Source organism: Pristiophorus japonicus, chromosome 4 (assembly GCF_044704955.1).
Source record: "Pristiophorus japonicus isolate sPriJap1 chromosome 4, sPriJap1.hap1, whole genome shotgun sequence".
NCBI classification, from domain to species: domain Eukaryota; kingdom Metazoa; phylum Chordata; class Chondrichthyes; family Pristiophoridae; genus Pristiophorus; species Pristiophorus japonicus.
The window spans coordinates 183468605-183482119 of NC_091980.1; the positions used below are offsets into that span (position 1 = coordinate 183468605).

At 42.2% G+C, this 13515-nt stretch overlaps 1 protein-coding gene across 1 annotated transcript in view; it reads left to right on the forward strand.

The window, feature by feature from the left end:
• LOC139262267 (deubiquitinase DESI2) overlaps positions 1 to 13515 on the forward strand; it is a 321240-nt gene that overhangs the window by 244234 nt on the left and 63491 nt on the right. Inside the window, exons 2-3 of the mRNA XM_070877413.1 lie at positions 6676 to 6748; positions 9581 to 9674. Of these exons, the coding sequence (XP_070733514.1) occupies positions 6676 to 6748; positions 9581 to 9674 (167 nt within the window). The remainder of the gene's footprint in view (positions 1 to 6675; positions 6749 to 9580; positions 9675 to 13515) is intronic.

The following is a 13515-nucleotide window of genomic DNA, read 5'->3' on the forward strand; positions in this document are numbered from 1 at the left end:
ATGAACAAAGTCCCTCTGTAGACCAAGCTTTCCCCCATGACCTACTTCACAACAAAGAATCAGAAGGGGAGCAAAGATCTAAAATGACGGGACGCCATATGCCAAACATACAACATTCAAACAGGGGCATTGCATAAGCTTTTTTCATATTTTGCAATTAAGAGAGCTGGGACAGTACTTTGTAACAAACTTATTCCCCAGGTCTTTCATTCTCCTCTGATAAGGAAAATATTTATCTTCGCTCCAGTTTCATTTATGCTTGTTTCATTAACTGCTCTAATAACTTCTCATGCCTTTAAAGAAAGAAAGACTTGCATTTCTAAAGATCTTGTGATGTCCCAAAGCACTTTACAGCCAATGAAGTACTTTTGAAGTGTAGTCACTGTTGTAATGTAGGAAACACAGCAGCCAATTTGCACACAGCAAGCTCCCACAATAATCTGTTTTTAGTGATGCTGATTAAAAGATAACTATTGGCCAGCACACAGCGAATAACTCTCGTACTTCTTCAAAATCGTTTAGGTCCACCTAGGAGAGCAGACAGGGTCTCAGTTTAGCATCTCATCTGAAAGATGGCACCTCCACCAGTGTAGCACTTCCCTCAGTACTATTCTGGAGTGTTTCTTGTGCTCAAGTCTCTGGAGTGGGACTGTGAGCCCACAACTTTCTGACTCAGAGGCGAGAGTCAAGCAAGCTCCCACAAACAGCAATGTGATAATGACCAGATAATCTGTTTTTTGTTCTGTTGATTGAGGGATAAATATTGGCCAGGACTGGAGAAAAGCTTGTGTAAATAAGTTACTTGTGCTGACTCTCAATTTATATTCCAGTGCTAATAAATGAATAGAAAGTATGCTTTTATCTTTTAATAACTGTAGTAAAGATTTTAAAAATCACACAAAACAAGGCACTGCTCAGACTAAAAATAGTAACTTTACTGGATCTGGCTATGTACATGTTTAATGGCCTGTGTGGTCAATGGGGATGAGGGGGAGAGCGCGACAGATGGAGGAAGGAAAAGAGAGGTAACGCTCAAGGGACAGTGTTTCACTTAGTCACATTGACCACAATTTCAACACAGCTTGAGGTCAACAGAACTTGCTTGAGTACAAAGAGCTGGAACTGGTAGCTTGAACCTTCCAATATGTACGTATTTTAAAAGTCTACTGCTAGTAGTGTTCTTATATATAATATAATATATATAATAATTTAGATCCCCTTCTAGTCCAGTTCTTTTACGCTTGCTCATGTACAAAATAAATAAGGGCATGAAGATCAAGATCATAAAACTCAATCTTCATTTTTCCGAATTGGGCAGCAACAGACCTGGTTTAAAATCCTTCCATTGGTTTATTTTAACGGACCTTAAATAGTTTGTCTCAGCAGAGCCTCGAACTTGCAGATTTTCCAACAGAAACTCAGAGAACTAGATTTATTTGGCAAGTTTCTTCAAATGCAAAGCAAGCTGGCAGAACATCTGCTGCAGATTGTACAGTGTTGATGAGCAGTTGCTGATACAGAAACTTGGCGCATCTTTCTAACTCTGACTCATTAGAATGTCTTTGCCTCTTTAATTTTACATTTGGTGAGCTTTTAAAGTGTCATTCTGGGGAATGGAATGGAACATTTGCCCAGTTTTGGTCAGCACCTAATATCAGCTTCAAGCAGCTCCTTCTCAGGTCGAGTGCAGAGGTCTCTCTCTCTCCAGTCTGTCCCAGAAAAAAAACACACCAGCTACGTGACTTCGAGAAAGTCTTACGATTTGCTTTGAGTGTTGCTGGCAGTCAGTGCCAAATTAGGGCCGTTTTGTATCGCAAATCCACAGCCAGTAGCAATTGGGGCTAAGAGTGCCCACACTAGTTTAATTTAGACTCTATAACAGTTGGCAGAGAGAGTAGATTTGTATCCTGGATTGGATTCCAACTCAGGAGTCAGAGTTAAAAGGATACTGTGAAATGCCGCTAAGCTGTACTTTAAATGTATTAAATTGCTTTTTCACTTTGAGCGGCGTCTCCAATCTGTATTGCCGAGATTTAAAAGAAAAACTGCTAAGTGTATTTCTCTCAAAATATTCAGTGCCAGAATTCTGAATATTTTTCTTCTGCGCTTTAGGCAAGATGATGTGATTAGCACAGCTATTCCAGAAGAATGAATGAGAAAAGTATACATTAGAATTATTTCTGAATTAGATCAGTCAAACTCTAAAAGCTTAATATGGCAGCACAGAATTTCCGCTTTAGGTTTAAATTATCCTTTATATGCTTAATATTCAAATCCCTTAATCCAGGTGGACCTCTTATTGACAATCAAACATACACAAGACAAAAATCATAGAAACAAGGAGCTCCATGCATTCCCAAAATATTTCACTACACAGTGGGGCCAATAATGCCACGCTGACTGTATGTCAGGGTCCTTCAGGAAGCCCTAACTTCACCTGCACCCAAATGAGCTGACCGAAAATCATAGAACACAAAAGCAAAATACTGCGGATGCTGGAATCTGAACTAAAAACAGAAAATGCTGGAAATCTCAGCGGGTCAGGCAGCATCTGTGGAGAGAAACAGAGTTAACGTTTCGGGTTTATGACCTTTCGGCAGAACTGGCAAAGTTTAAGATGTAACAGGTTCTTAAGGAAGTGCAGGGGCAGTCAAAGGGGGAGGGGAGGGAAGAACAAAAGGGAAGGTCTGTGATAGGGTGGAAGGCAGGAGAGATTTAAGGGACAAAAGGAATGATGGGCAAAAATGAGATGGTAATGGCACAAGATAAGAAACAAAAGGTGATCCCAGATGGGGTGTGGATGGCAGAATCTTGACCAGATACCATGGGAAAGAGGTAAAAGAAGTGCGGGTTTAAAATAAAAGGAGGAAGGGGAAAAAAAATATGGTCAGAGGTTATGGTCCGAAATTGTTCAACTCGATGTTGAGTCCAGAAAGCTGTAAAGTGCCTAAACGAAAGATGAGGTACTGGTCCTCGAGCTTGCGTTGAGCTTCATTGGAACAGTGCAGGAGGCCGAGGACAGAGAGGTCAGAGTGGGAATGGAGCGGAGAATTAAAGTGACAGGTGACCCGAACCATAGATTTGTTACAACACAGAAGGAATCCATTCAGGCCATACCAGCTCTCTGCAAGAGCACTTCAGCTAGTCCCCCTTTTTCTGAGTTAAACAACCACGACAGAACTCAAACCTGCAATCTTCGGATAACATCACAGTTCGCACCGAAGTCAGTCACATTATCCATTAGGCCACACGGCCGCTGCTGTTGCACCTTTGCCCTAAAGGTGAGTTCAGTTCACTTGACGGCACTTCCAGTACAAAGTACATGATGCACTGGCAGCACCACAGACATTGGCTGTGGGAATGTCGGGATCTAGCAGCTGTGGAAGGGTTTCTAGCTGTCCATTCATTGCTGCCATTTTTTTCCATTGGACTCCAGCCTCTGGAGACTTAAGTCCCCGTTTGCAAGGTATGACCAGTGAACAACCAAAAAAGCCAAGGGGAACTCTCAGGGTAGCTCCATGTCAAGAATTTAAAGTTACATTCACCATGGCCAGAGATGTTAGTGCTGGGAAACGGAATACTTCCAGGATCAAATATTCTTTCAGTCCGTACCAACCTCCCCTGAAACTCCTGTCCTAAACAGGCACTAAGGGGGAAGCTCTAACCTAAGGGGGTAATATACTGACGTGGATAGAGAACTGGTTGGCAGACAGGAAGCAGAGAGTCGGGATAAATGGGTCCTTTTCAGGATGGCAGGCAGTAACTAGTGGAGTGCCGCAGGGTTCAGTGCTGGGACCCCAGCTATTTACAATATACATTAACGATTTAGATGAAGGAATTGAGTGTAATATCGGCAAGTTTGCAGATGACACTAAGCTGGGTGGTGGTGTGAGCTGTGAGGGGGATGCTAGGAGGCTTCAGGGTGACTTGGACAGGTTAGGTGAGTGAGCAAATGCATGGCAGATGCAGTATAATGTGGATAAATGTGAGGTTATCCACTTTGGGGGCAAAAACGCGAAGACAGAATATTATCTGAATAGCGGCAGATTAGGAAAAGGGGAGGTGCAACAAGACCTGGGTGTCATGGTACATCAGTCATTGAAAGTTGACATGCAGGTACAGCAGGCGGTGAAGAAGGCAAATGGTGTGTTGGCCTTCATAGCTAGGGGATTTGAGTATAGGAGCAGGGAGGTCTTACTGCAGTTGTACAGCCCCTTGGTGAGGCCTCACCTGGAATATTGTATTTAGTTTTGGTCTCCTAATCTGAGGAAGGACGTTTTTGCTATTGAGGGAGTGCAGCAAAGCTTTACCAGACTGATTCCCGGGATGGCAGGACTGACATATGAGGAGAGACTAGATCAACTGGGCCTTTATACATTGGAGTTTAGAAGGATGAGAGGGGATCTAATAGAATCATATAAGATTCTGATGGGACGGGACAGGTTAGATGCTGGTAGAATGTTCCCGATATTGGGGAAGTCCAGAACCAGGGGACACAGTCTTAGGATAAGGGGTAGGCCATTTAGGACTGAGATGAGGAGAAACTTCTTCACTCAGAGAGTTGTTAACCTGTGGAATTCCCTGCCGCAGAGAGTTGTTGATGCCAGTTCATTGGATATATTCAAGAGGGTGTTAGATATGGCCCTTACGGCAAAAGGGATCAAGGGGTATGGAGAAAAAGCAGGAAAGGGGTACTGAGGGAATGATCAGCCATGATCTTATTGAATGGTGGTGCAGGCTCGAAGGGGTGAATGGCCTATGCCTGCACCTATTTTCTATGTTTCTATGTTAAAAAAAAATGGCTAGGTTGAGGGCATGTGATCGTTAAAAATCTGAATCCCAAACTGAACCCACCTCCAACCCATCCACTTCTGGTTTTAATGGAGGTGGGACGGCGACGGGCAGCCAACCGACTGCCAGGAGGCGGGCCATCTATATCAATATTATAATGAGGCTGAAAGCCTCTTTAGCCTCCATTTTGTATTTAACTATAGCTGGTCAGGTTTTACACACCTTATTAAATTTGCCAGCAATAGCAAGGCGAGGACTGCTGCATCCAGGAAGTAAGTACCTTTACACCTACCTCCTGGATCCAGGGTCCCTACCAACCCACCTCCCCTGATCAGAGACCACCCCATGCCCACAAGGCCTATGATACCACCACAAAGCCTCCCGTCGCCGCCCCCCCACCCCAGACCTCTGGTCTCCCACCCTCCTCCGGCCCTCCTCGTGCTGCTCCTCTGGCTCCCGATCTTCTTTGAACTCCTCCCCATCCTCCTCTGGCCCCCAACCCTCTTCTCCTGGCACCCGATTTTCTTCGCCCCCCACCCCCCTCCCCGCCACCCCCGTCCCACCCCGTTTGTCTCCCGGCACACATCTACTCCTAAACCTAGTTTACACAGAAAAAAAAACTATTGAGAAGCATATAGGGACATCCAATGGAGTGACCACTCTCCGTGGCCTGGTGTCGCAGGCTTACCTGCCTGGGCCAGCCAGCCTTTCAAATCAGGCCCTGCCGTTAAAGTCGTCAGGATATGCGGGAAACCCGTTCTCTCGGGTTTCCCAGCCGCCTTGAATCCCCATTAAAATTCAGCCCTTACCAACTGGAGCCCTGCAATCACATCTAATTTAAATCACTCCTTGGGCACATTATGTGCATATTCTCCAAGTTCACTATGCATTACATGGTTGCATTGGAGCAGGTTAGATGCGGAATCGGCCTTAGGCTTCCATGCCCGTTAATATTTGGCATGGGTCACTCCATTGACAGCTCCTATATGTTTCCTAATAGGTTTGTTTTTCTGTGTTAACCAAGTTTGTGAGTAACAGTTCTGTAGAATGAAGTATTGTTAATAACCATTCAATTCTGTCTATGCAAGATAACGGTCGAATTTGAATCAACTGCCATTTTTAAAATAACAGTTCTGAAGAGCTCCTGGATGATGATTCTGTCTTAAAAACTGCTGAGAAACAATGGACCATTCCTCTACCATATTTGCAGGTAGGCAGGACATTAAAGCCAAAAATACCTGTTCACAGGGTTCACTTGAGCAAAACAAATTCAAATTCTTCTTGCGTGAGTGATAACACCTAATCAGGAAAGGGATTTTTTTGTGATCATTTATGCTCATTGTGGTCAGGGGTATTAGTGCCAGGGAATGGAATACTTGCAGGTCAGGTGCAGCATGGTTAGATGTGGATTAAAGCTCTCTTGTTGAGCATGATGAAGTGCTTCAGTTCCAACCTGCATTACACATTACACAGACTCAGTTCCTTACCAGCCGGTTTTAATCTTCAGTAATTATTCTTTGAAATTTGCCTTCTAAAATTAACCCAACACATGTGAGGTTCAGGCGTCCTCACACATCGATGATGTATGCTGTACAACGGGAATAATTTATTGTAACAATACTTAATCCTTACAGTAATTGTCACTATATTTGGCCATAGAACTGGTGCTTATTCATCAGACTGAAGGTTACAATGCTATATGTTTTGTGTGATGGTATATTTAAAATTGAAATTAAATTCCCTTAGACGATAAAAGCATTTATTTTGAAAGTGACGAGCAAAATAATGATGTGTTTAATGCTTTGTTGGCATCAAGATATTGCAATGCTAAGCTTCATGAACATCTCATTAATGCACCATTTACCCTTTGTGTTTCCTTTGCAGTATTGGATTAATGAGTACACATCTACACTTGGAATAGGGGTTTTTCATTCTGGTATTGAGGTCTATGGAAGAGGTAAGAACAGAGATATTGAACTGTATAACCATATCCACCCATACCCCATTTCTTCTCAGTTTGGCCTCAGGCTCCAATTTAACATACTTCTCTGGAGTAATTCAGATAGGCAATAACTAGTCAAAACACCAGAAATTATTTCTGTCAGTATTAGCATCCAAATGCAACTCAGAGCAAAACATCTGTTACTTCATTTATCTTACAATATTGGACTCAGGAGTGGTCTATAGCTCATTATAGCGTCAGCTGTGGCTCAGTGGGTAGCACACTCACCTCTGAGTCAGAAGGTTGTGGGTTTAAGTCCCACTCCAGGGACTTAAGCCAATAAATCTAGACTTACACTCCAGTACAGTGCTGAGGATGCCGTCTTTCAGATGAGATGTTAAACCAAGGCCCTGTCTGCTCTTTCAGGTGAACGCAAAAGATTCCATGGCACTATTTCGAAGATGAGCAGTGGAGTTATCCCCAGTGTCTTGGCCAATATTTATCCCTCAACCAACATCACTAAAACAGATCATCTGGTCATTATCACATTGCTGTTTATGGGAGCTTGCTGTGTGAATAATTGGCTGGTGTGTTTCCCACATTACAACAGTGACTACATTCCAAAAGTACTTCATTGGCTTTAAAGCGCTTTGAGACGTCCGGTGGTCGTGAAAGGCGCTATATAAATCCAAGTCTTTCTTTCTTTATATTATCTATCTAAGGTTTTCACAAATATATTACAGGATTATAGTAACAGGAATGTACAGAACTGGCAAGGACCACTACACTACTCTATCTCTCATACTGCTCAATCACATTCCCTGCCAAATGTCTATACTCTTCTCTCTTTAATTTGGCAATACCGTCCATCTCTAATGCCTCCCCATAGTTTTTCACTATTATGCCAACAGTGCCAGAAGTAATGATCAGACTTTATTCTAACTATTGAGAAGCCAAGGTGAAAGGCCAAGATCTATTCTGCAGGACATAGGTTGAAAAGTAATTCAGATAGGTAATAACTAGTCAAAACACCAGAAACCATTTCTATCAGTATTAGCATCCAAATGCAACTCAGAGTAAAGCAAATGTTATTTTATTTAGCTTACAATATTGTAACAATATTACAAGGTAAGATAAATCGAGATGTAATAATTAGGTAATACGAAACCTGGGCCTAGAAGTTCAATGAGACAGTGCATGTTTTACAGAGCAAATTACGGGGTAAGTTACACCATTCGTTCACGCTAAAGTATAATTTCTTGGGACTTTTGCAAACAACAACGTCCACATTGACATAACCGTAAGAGCCCTTGCCAAAACCTTGAAAGGTTGATTAACGTAGCACCAGCCCACCCCTCCTCCCCCCATTCAAATGAAAGGTGATTGTGAATTTCCTGTAGTTAAGCTAGTTATTTCGTCGCAGCCACTAAGACTGAAAAATAATGGATGGGCACTTGGTCATCTGATATCTATGTGATGTATGGTTCTCAGCCTGGGATCTCTTCAGTCATGAATCGACTTTGATGTATATATTATAGAATAGGTTTTGACATTCCACCATTTTGTGTATCATTTTGAAGTAGAGCTCTCAAGGTAAGTGCAGAATCTTTAAATTAATTTATCTGATTTGAGATTATATTTAAATTCATGTGTTCAAGAGCATTAATTGAAGAAAAATAAAATCTCTGCTCTTGGTTGGTATATTTAATTCTGAGCTAAAACCCAGCAAGACATGTCTTCTTTGTCATTATGTTTTAGGTTTATGTTATGTTGTGTGCAGTGTAGGGCACTAAGGTACCTACACATGTCATTGATGAAATTGGGGGTTTGAGATGTTTTAGGCAGTTTAAATTACTCATGTCATCTCCTAAATAAATGATAAAAGAAAATCTCTCACCTAAAATGTTTCAGAAAACTGAATTTGGCACCTGAATGCGGTCATAACTCAAACTATTTTCTGCAAGTGAGCAAGTTCAGCATCGTGAAAGGATATAAAATTCAGAATTCTATAACTCAGATCATTTCAATATTGAGATGCTTGACTAGGTTCTGATGACGATGGCATGAGCCATTCATTGCACTGCTTCCGAGGACCCTAATTCACCATTATGCTCGCTGTGGCGCATTCAAATTACTTTTCCAGGAAATATCGGTGTAAATTTGTAACCGGATAATTGACATTCAAAACGGTGTACGCACAGATTGTGCCGTTCCAGGAAGTTCAGGGCCAATATTACCTGTTTGACATGTACAGGTGTGTTACTGTGCACTGGTTGTATTGCACACAACTTTGACCTTTTAATATTATACAGGTTGTTATAAAGAATTGGGTGGAAGAGTGATTTTGAATATTGCTGTTTCAGCCTCTGGTGCTTAGGTTTGGTGCTACACAAGCCCAATGAAATTAAAGTTTCCTCTCCCTGCCAGCAATGAGGGTCCCAAGTGTAATACATTTGAGCAGGTTCAATCAAGCTGCACAAAGCTTCCCACAATTCAACCTTAATTAAGAACCAATTGGGAATCCCATTCTGAAACCTACCATGAAGCTAGCTGCTGTGGGAAATGGAAATGTCACATGGGTGCGGGATAGAGTGTTCTTCTAAGATAGTGACTGAAGCATATCATTGGCTAGAATCGGAAAACATTAATCGGTATCTAGTTTGTGCTGTTTACAATCTGTGTGCAAGAAGTATAAAGGCACTCTGGTCCTCAGAACTGAGGGTCCCTACATCAATCAGCATTAAATAATGCACCTTTCCAACACAGATACAACTAAAAATACAGCGCCTTCTGTTTGTGAGTGGCTGACCTTTGTTTCAGTAACGTTCTCTCTGTTCTCTTTGTCAGAGTACGCCTATGGTGGCCATCCCTACTCCTTCAGTGGAATATTCGAGATCACTCCTGGAAATGCTGCTGAGTTGGGAGAAACCTTTAAATTCAAGTAAGGATTTACTGGAGTAAAGATAATGCATTCTGTACAAATCTGATGCATACAGTGTAATCCTGTAATATGCAATAATTTGAAATAGATGAAGAAGAGAGTATTTCTAACATGTTACTGAAATCAAAAAAATCAGGACGTCCTAAAAATGTAGACATGTTCGGTTAGATATCTACTTATATCACAATATCATTCAGTAAATATTTCAAATTCATTTAGACCCTGTCTAAAGTTCTGATTTCCACACCCCACTCCCAGGATACAATAGTGTCGCAAAATAACCAAAACTTGCGATTTACTTGCGAGTCTGGGTGTTTAGGATTGTTTTATAAACAACTTATTCTTCAGATGGTGATTTTAAAGCTGGTTTTCTGCATGAAGCACAAGCATTAAAAGAACTTGAGTAAATTGTGGGGCTTCTCAGAAAATTGTGAGTGTTGGTAATGCTGCTGTCAGCTTGAGAGCACTAATCAATGTGTATTTATCCGTAAGTCCATTAGTATCAGGGTGAGAGCAGCGATCACTGTGTCATTGTGTATTTATCCGTAAGTCCATTAGTATCAGGGTGAGAGCAGTGATCACTGTATATTTATCTCGTCCATTAGTATCAGGGTGAGAGCAGTGATCACTGTGTATTTATCTCGTCCATTAGTATCAGGGTGAGAGCAGTGATCACTGTGTATTTATCTCGTCCATTAGTATCAGGGTGGGAGCAGCGATCACTGTGTATTTATCCCATCCATTAGTATCAGGGTGAGACCAGCAATCAATGTGTATTTATCAAGTCCATTACTATCAGGGTGAGAGCAGCAATCACTGTGTATTTTTCCCGTCCATTAGTATCAGGGTGGGAGCAGCAATCACTGTGTATTTATCGAGTCCATTAGTATCAGGGTGAGAGCAGCGATCACTGTGTATTTATCGAGTCCATTAGTATCAGGGTGAGAGCAGCAATCACTGTGCATTTATCGAGTCCATTAGTATCAGGGTGAGAGCAGCGATCAATGTGTATTTATCCATCAGTCCATTAGTATCAGGATGAGACCAGTGATCACTGTGGGATTGGAAGGTAGCTAATGTAACCCCACTTTTTAAAAAAGGAGGGAGAGAGAAAACAGGGAATTATAGACTGGTTAGCCTGACATCGGTAGAAGCAAAGAGAAAATGTTGGAATCAATTATTAAAGACGTCATAGCAGCGAATTTGGAAAGCAGTGACAGGAATCGGTCCAAGTCAGCATGGATTTATGAAAGGGAAATCATGCTTGACAAATCTTCTGGAATTTTTTGAGGATGTAACTGGTAGATTGGACAAGGGAGAACCAGTGGATGTGGTGTATTTGGACTTTCAAAAGGCTTTTGACAAGGTCCCACACAAGAGATTAGTGTGCAAAATTAAAGCACATGGTATTGGGGGTAATGTACTGATGTGGATAGAGAACTGGTTGGCAGACAGGAAGCAAAGAATAGGAATAAACGGGTCCTTTTCAGAATGGCAGACAGTGACTAGTGAGGTACCGCAAGGTTCAGTGCTGGGCCCCCAGCTATTTACAATATACATTAATGATTTGGACAAAGGAATTGAATGTAATATCTCCAAGTTTGCAGATGATACTAAGCTGGGTGGCAGGGTGAGCTGTGAGGAGGATGCTAAGAGGCTGTAGGGTGACTTGGACAAGTGCGTGGACAAATGCATGGCAGATGCAGTATAATGTAGATGAATGTGAGGTTATCCACTTTGGTGTCAAAAACAGAGAGGCAGAATATTATCTGAATGGTGACAGATTAGAAAAAGGGGAGGTGCAATGGGACCTGGGTGTCATGGTACATCAGTCATTCAAGGTTAGCATGCAGGTGCAGCAGGCAGTGAGGAAGGCAAATGGCATGTTGGCCTTCATCGCGAAAGGATTTGAGTATAGGAGCAGGGAGGTCTTACTGCAGTTGTACAGTGCCTTGGTGAGGCCACACCTTGAATATTGTGTACAGTTTTGGTCTCCTAATCTGAGGAAGGATATTCTTGCTATTGAGAGAGTGCAGCAAAGATTCACCAGACTGATTCCCGGGATGGCAGGACTGACATGAAGAAAGACTGGATCGACCAAGCTTATATTCACTGGAATTTAGAAGAATGAGAGTGGATCTCATAGAAACATATAAAATTCTGATGGGATTGGACAGGTTAGATGCAGGAAGAACGTTCCTGATGTTGGGGAAGTCCAGAACCAGGGGTCACAGTCTAAAGATAAGGGGTAAGCCATTTAGGACCAAGCTGAGAAGAAACTTCTTCACTCAGAGAGTTGTGAACCTGTGGAATTCTCTACCACAGAAAGTTGTTGAGGCCAGTTCATTAGAAATATTCAAAAGATGGTGAGATGTGGCCCTTACGGATAAAGGTATCAAGGGGTATGGAGAAAAAGCAGGAATGGGGTACTGAAGGTGCATGATCAGCCATGATCATATTGAATAGTGGTGCAAGCTCAAAGGGCTGAATGGCCTACTCCTGCACCTATTTTCTATGTTTCTTTGTTTCTATTTATCAATCAGTCCATTAGTATCAGGGTGGGAGCAGCGATCACTGTGTATTTATCCATTAGTCCATTAGTATCAGAGTGAGAGCAGCGATCAATGTGTATCAGTCTATTAGTATCAGGATGAGACCAGTGATCACTGTGGGATTGGAGGGTAGCTAATGTAACCCCGCTTTTTAAAAAAAGAGGGAGATAGAAAACAGTGAATTATAGACCGGTTAGCTTGACATCGGTAGTGGGAAAATGTTGGAATCAATTATTAAAGATGTAATAGCAGCACATTTGGAAAGCAGTGACAGGAATTGGTCCAAGTCAGCATGGATTTATGAAAGGGAAATCATGCTTGACAAATCTTCCAGAATTTTTTGAGGATGTAACTGGTAGATTGGACAAGGGAGAACCAGTGGATGTGGTGTATTTGGACATTCAAAAGGCTTTTGACATAGTCCCACATAAGAGATTAGTGTGCAAAATTAAAGCACATGGTATTGGGGGTAATGTACTGACTTGGATAGAGAACTGGTTGGCAGACAGGAAGTAAAGAGTAGGAATAAACGGGTCCTTTTCAGAATGGCAGGCAGTGACCAGTGTGGTACCGCAAGGTTCAGTGCTGGGACCCCAGCTATTTACACTATACATTAATGATTTGGACAAAGGAACTGAATGTAATATCTCCAAGTTTGCAGATGATACTAAGCTGGGTGGCAGGGTGAGCTGTGAGGAGGATGCTAAGAGGCTGCAGGGTGACTTGGACAAGTGAGTGGGCAAATGCATGGTAGATGCAGTATAATGTAGATAAATGTGAGATTATCCACTTTGGTGTCAAAAACAGGGAGGCAGAATATTATCTGAATGGTGACAGATTAGGAAAAGGGGAGGTGCAATGAGACCTGGGTGTCATGGTACATCAGTCATTGAAAGTTGGCATGCAGGTGCAGCAGGCGGTGAGGAAGGCAAATGGCATGTTGGCCTTCATAGCGAGAGGATTTGAGTATAGAAGCAGGGAGGTCTTACTGCAGTTGTAAAGTGCTTTGGTGATGCCTCACCTTGAATATTGTGTACAGTTTTGGTCTCCTAATCTGAGGGAGGACATTCTTGCGATTGAGAGAGTGCAGCGAAGGTTGACCAGACTGATTCCTGGGATGGCAGGACTGACATGAAGAAAGACTGGATCGACCAGGCTTGTATTCACTGGAATTTAGAAGAATGGGAGGAGATCTCATAGAAGCATATAAAATTCTGATGTGATTGGACTGGTTAGATGCAGGAAGAATGTTCCTGATGTTGGGGAAGTCCAGAACCAGGGGTCACAGT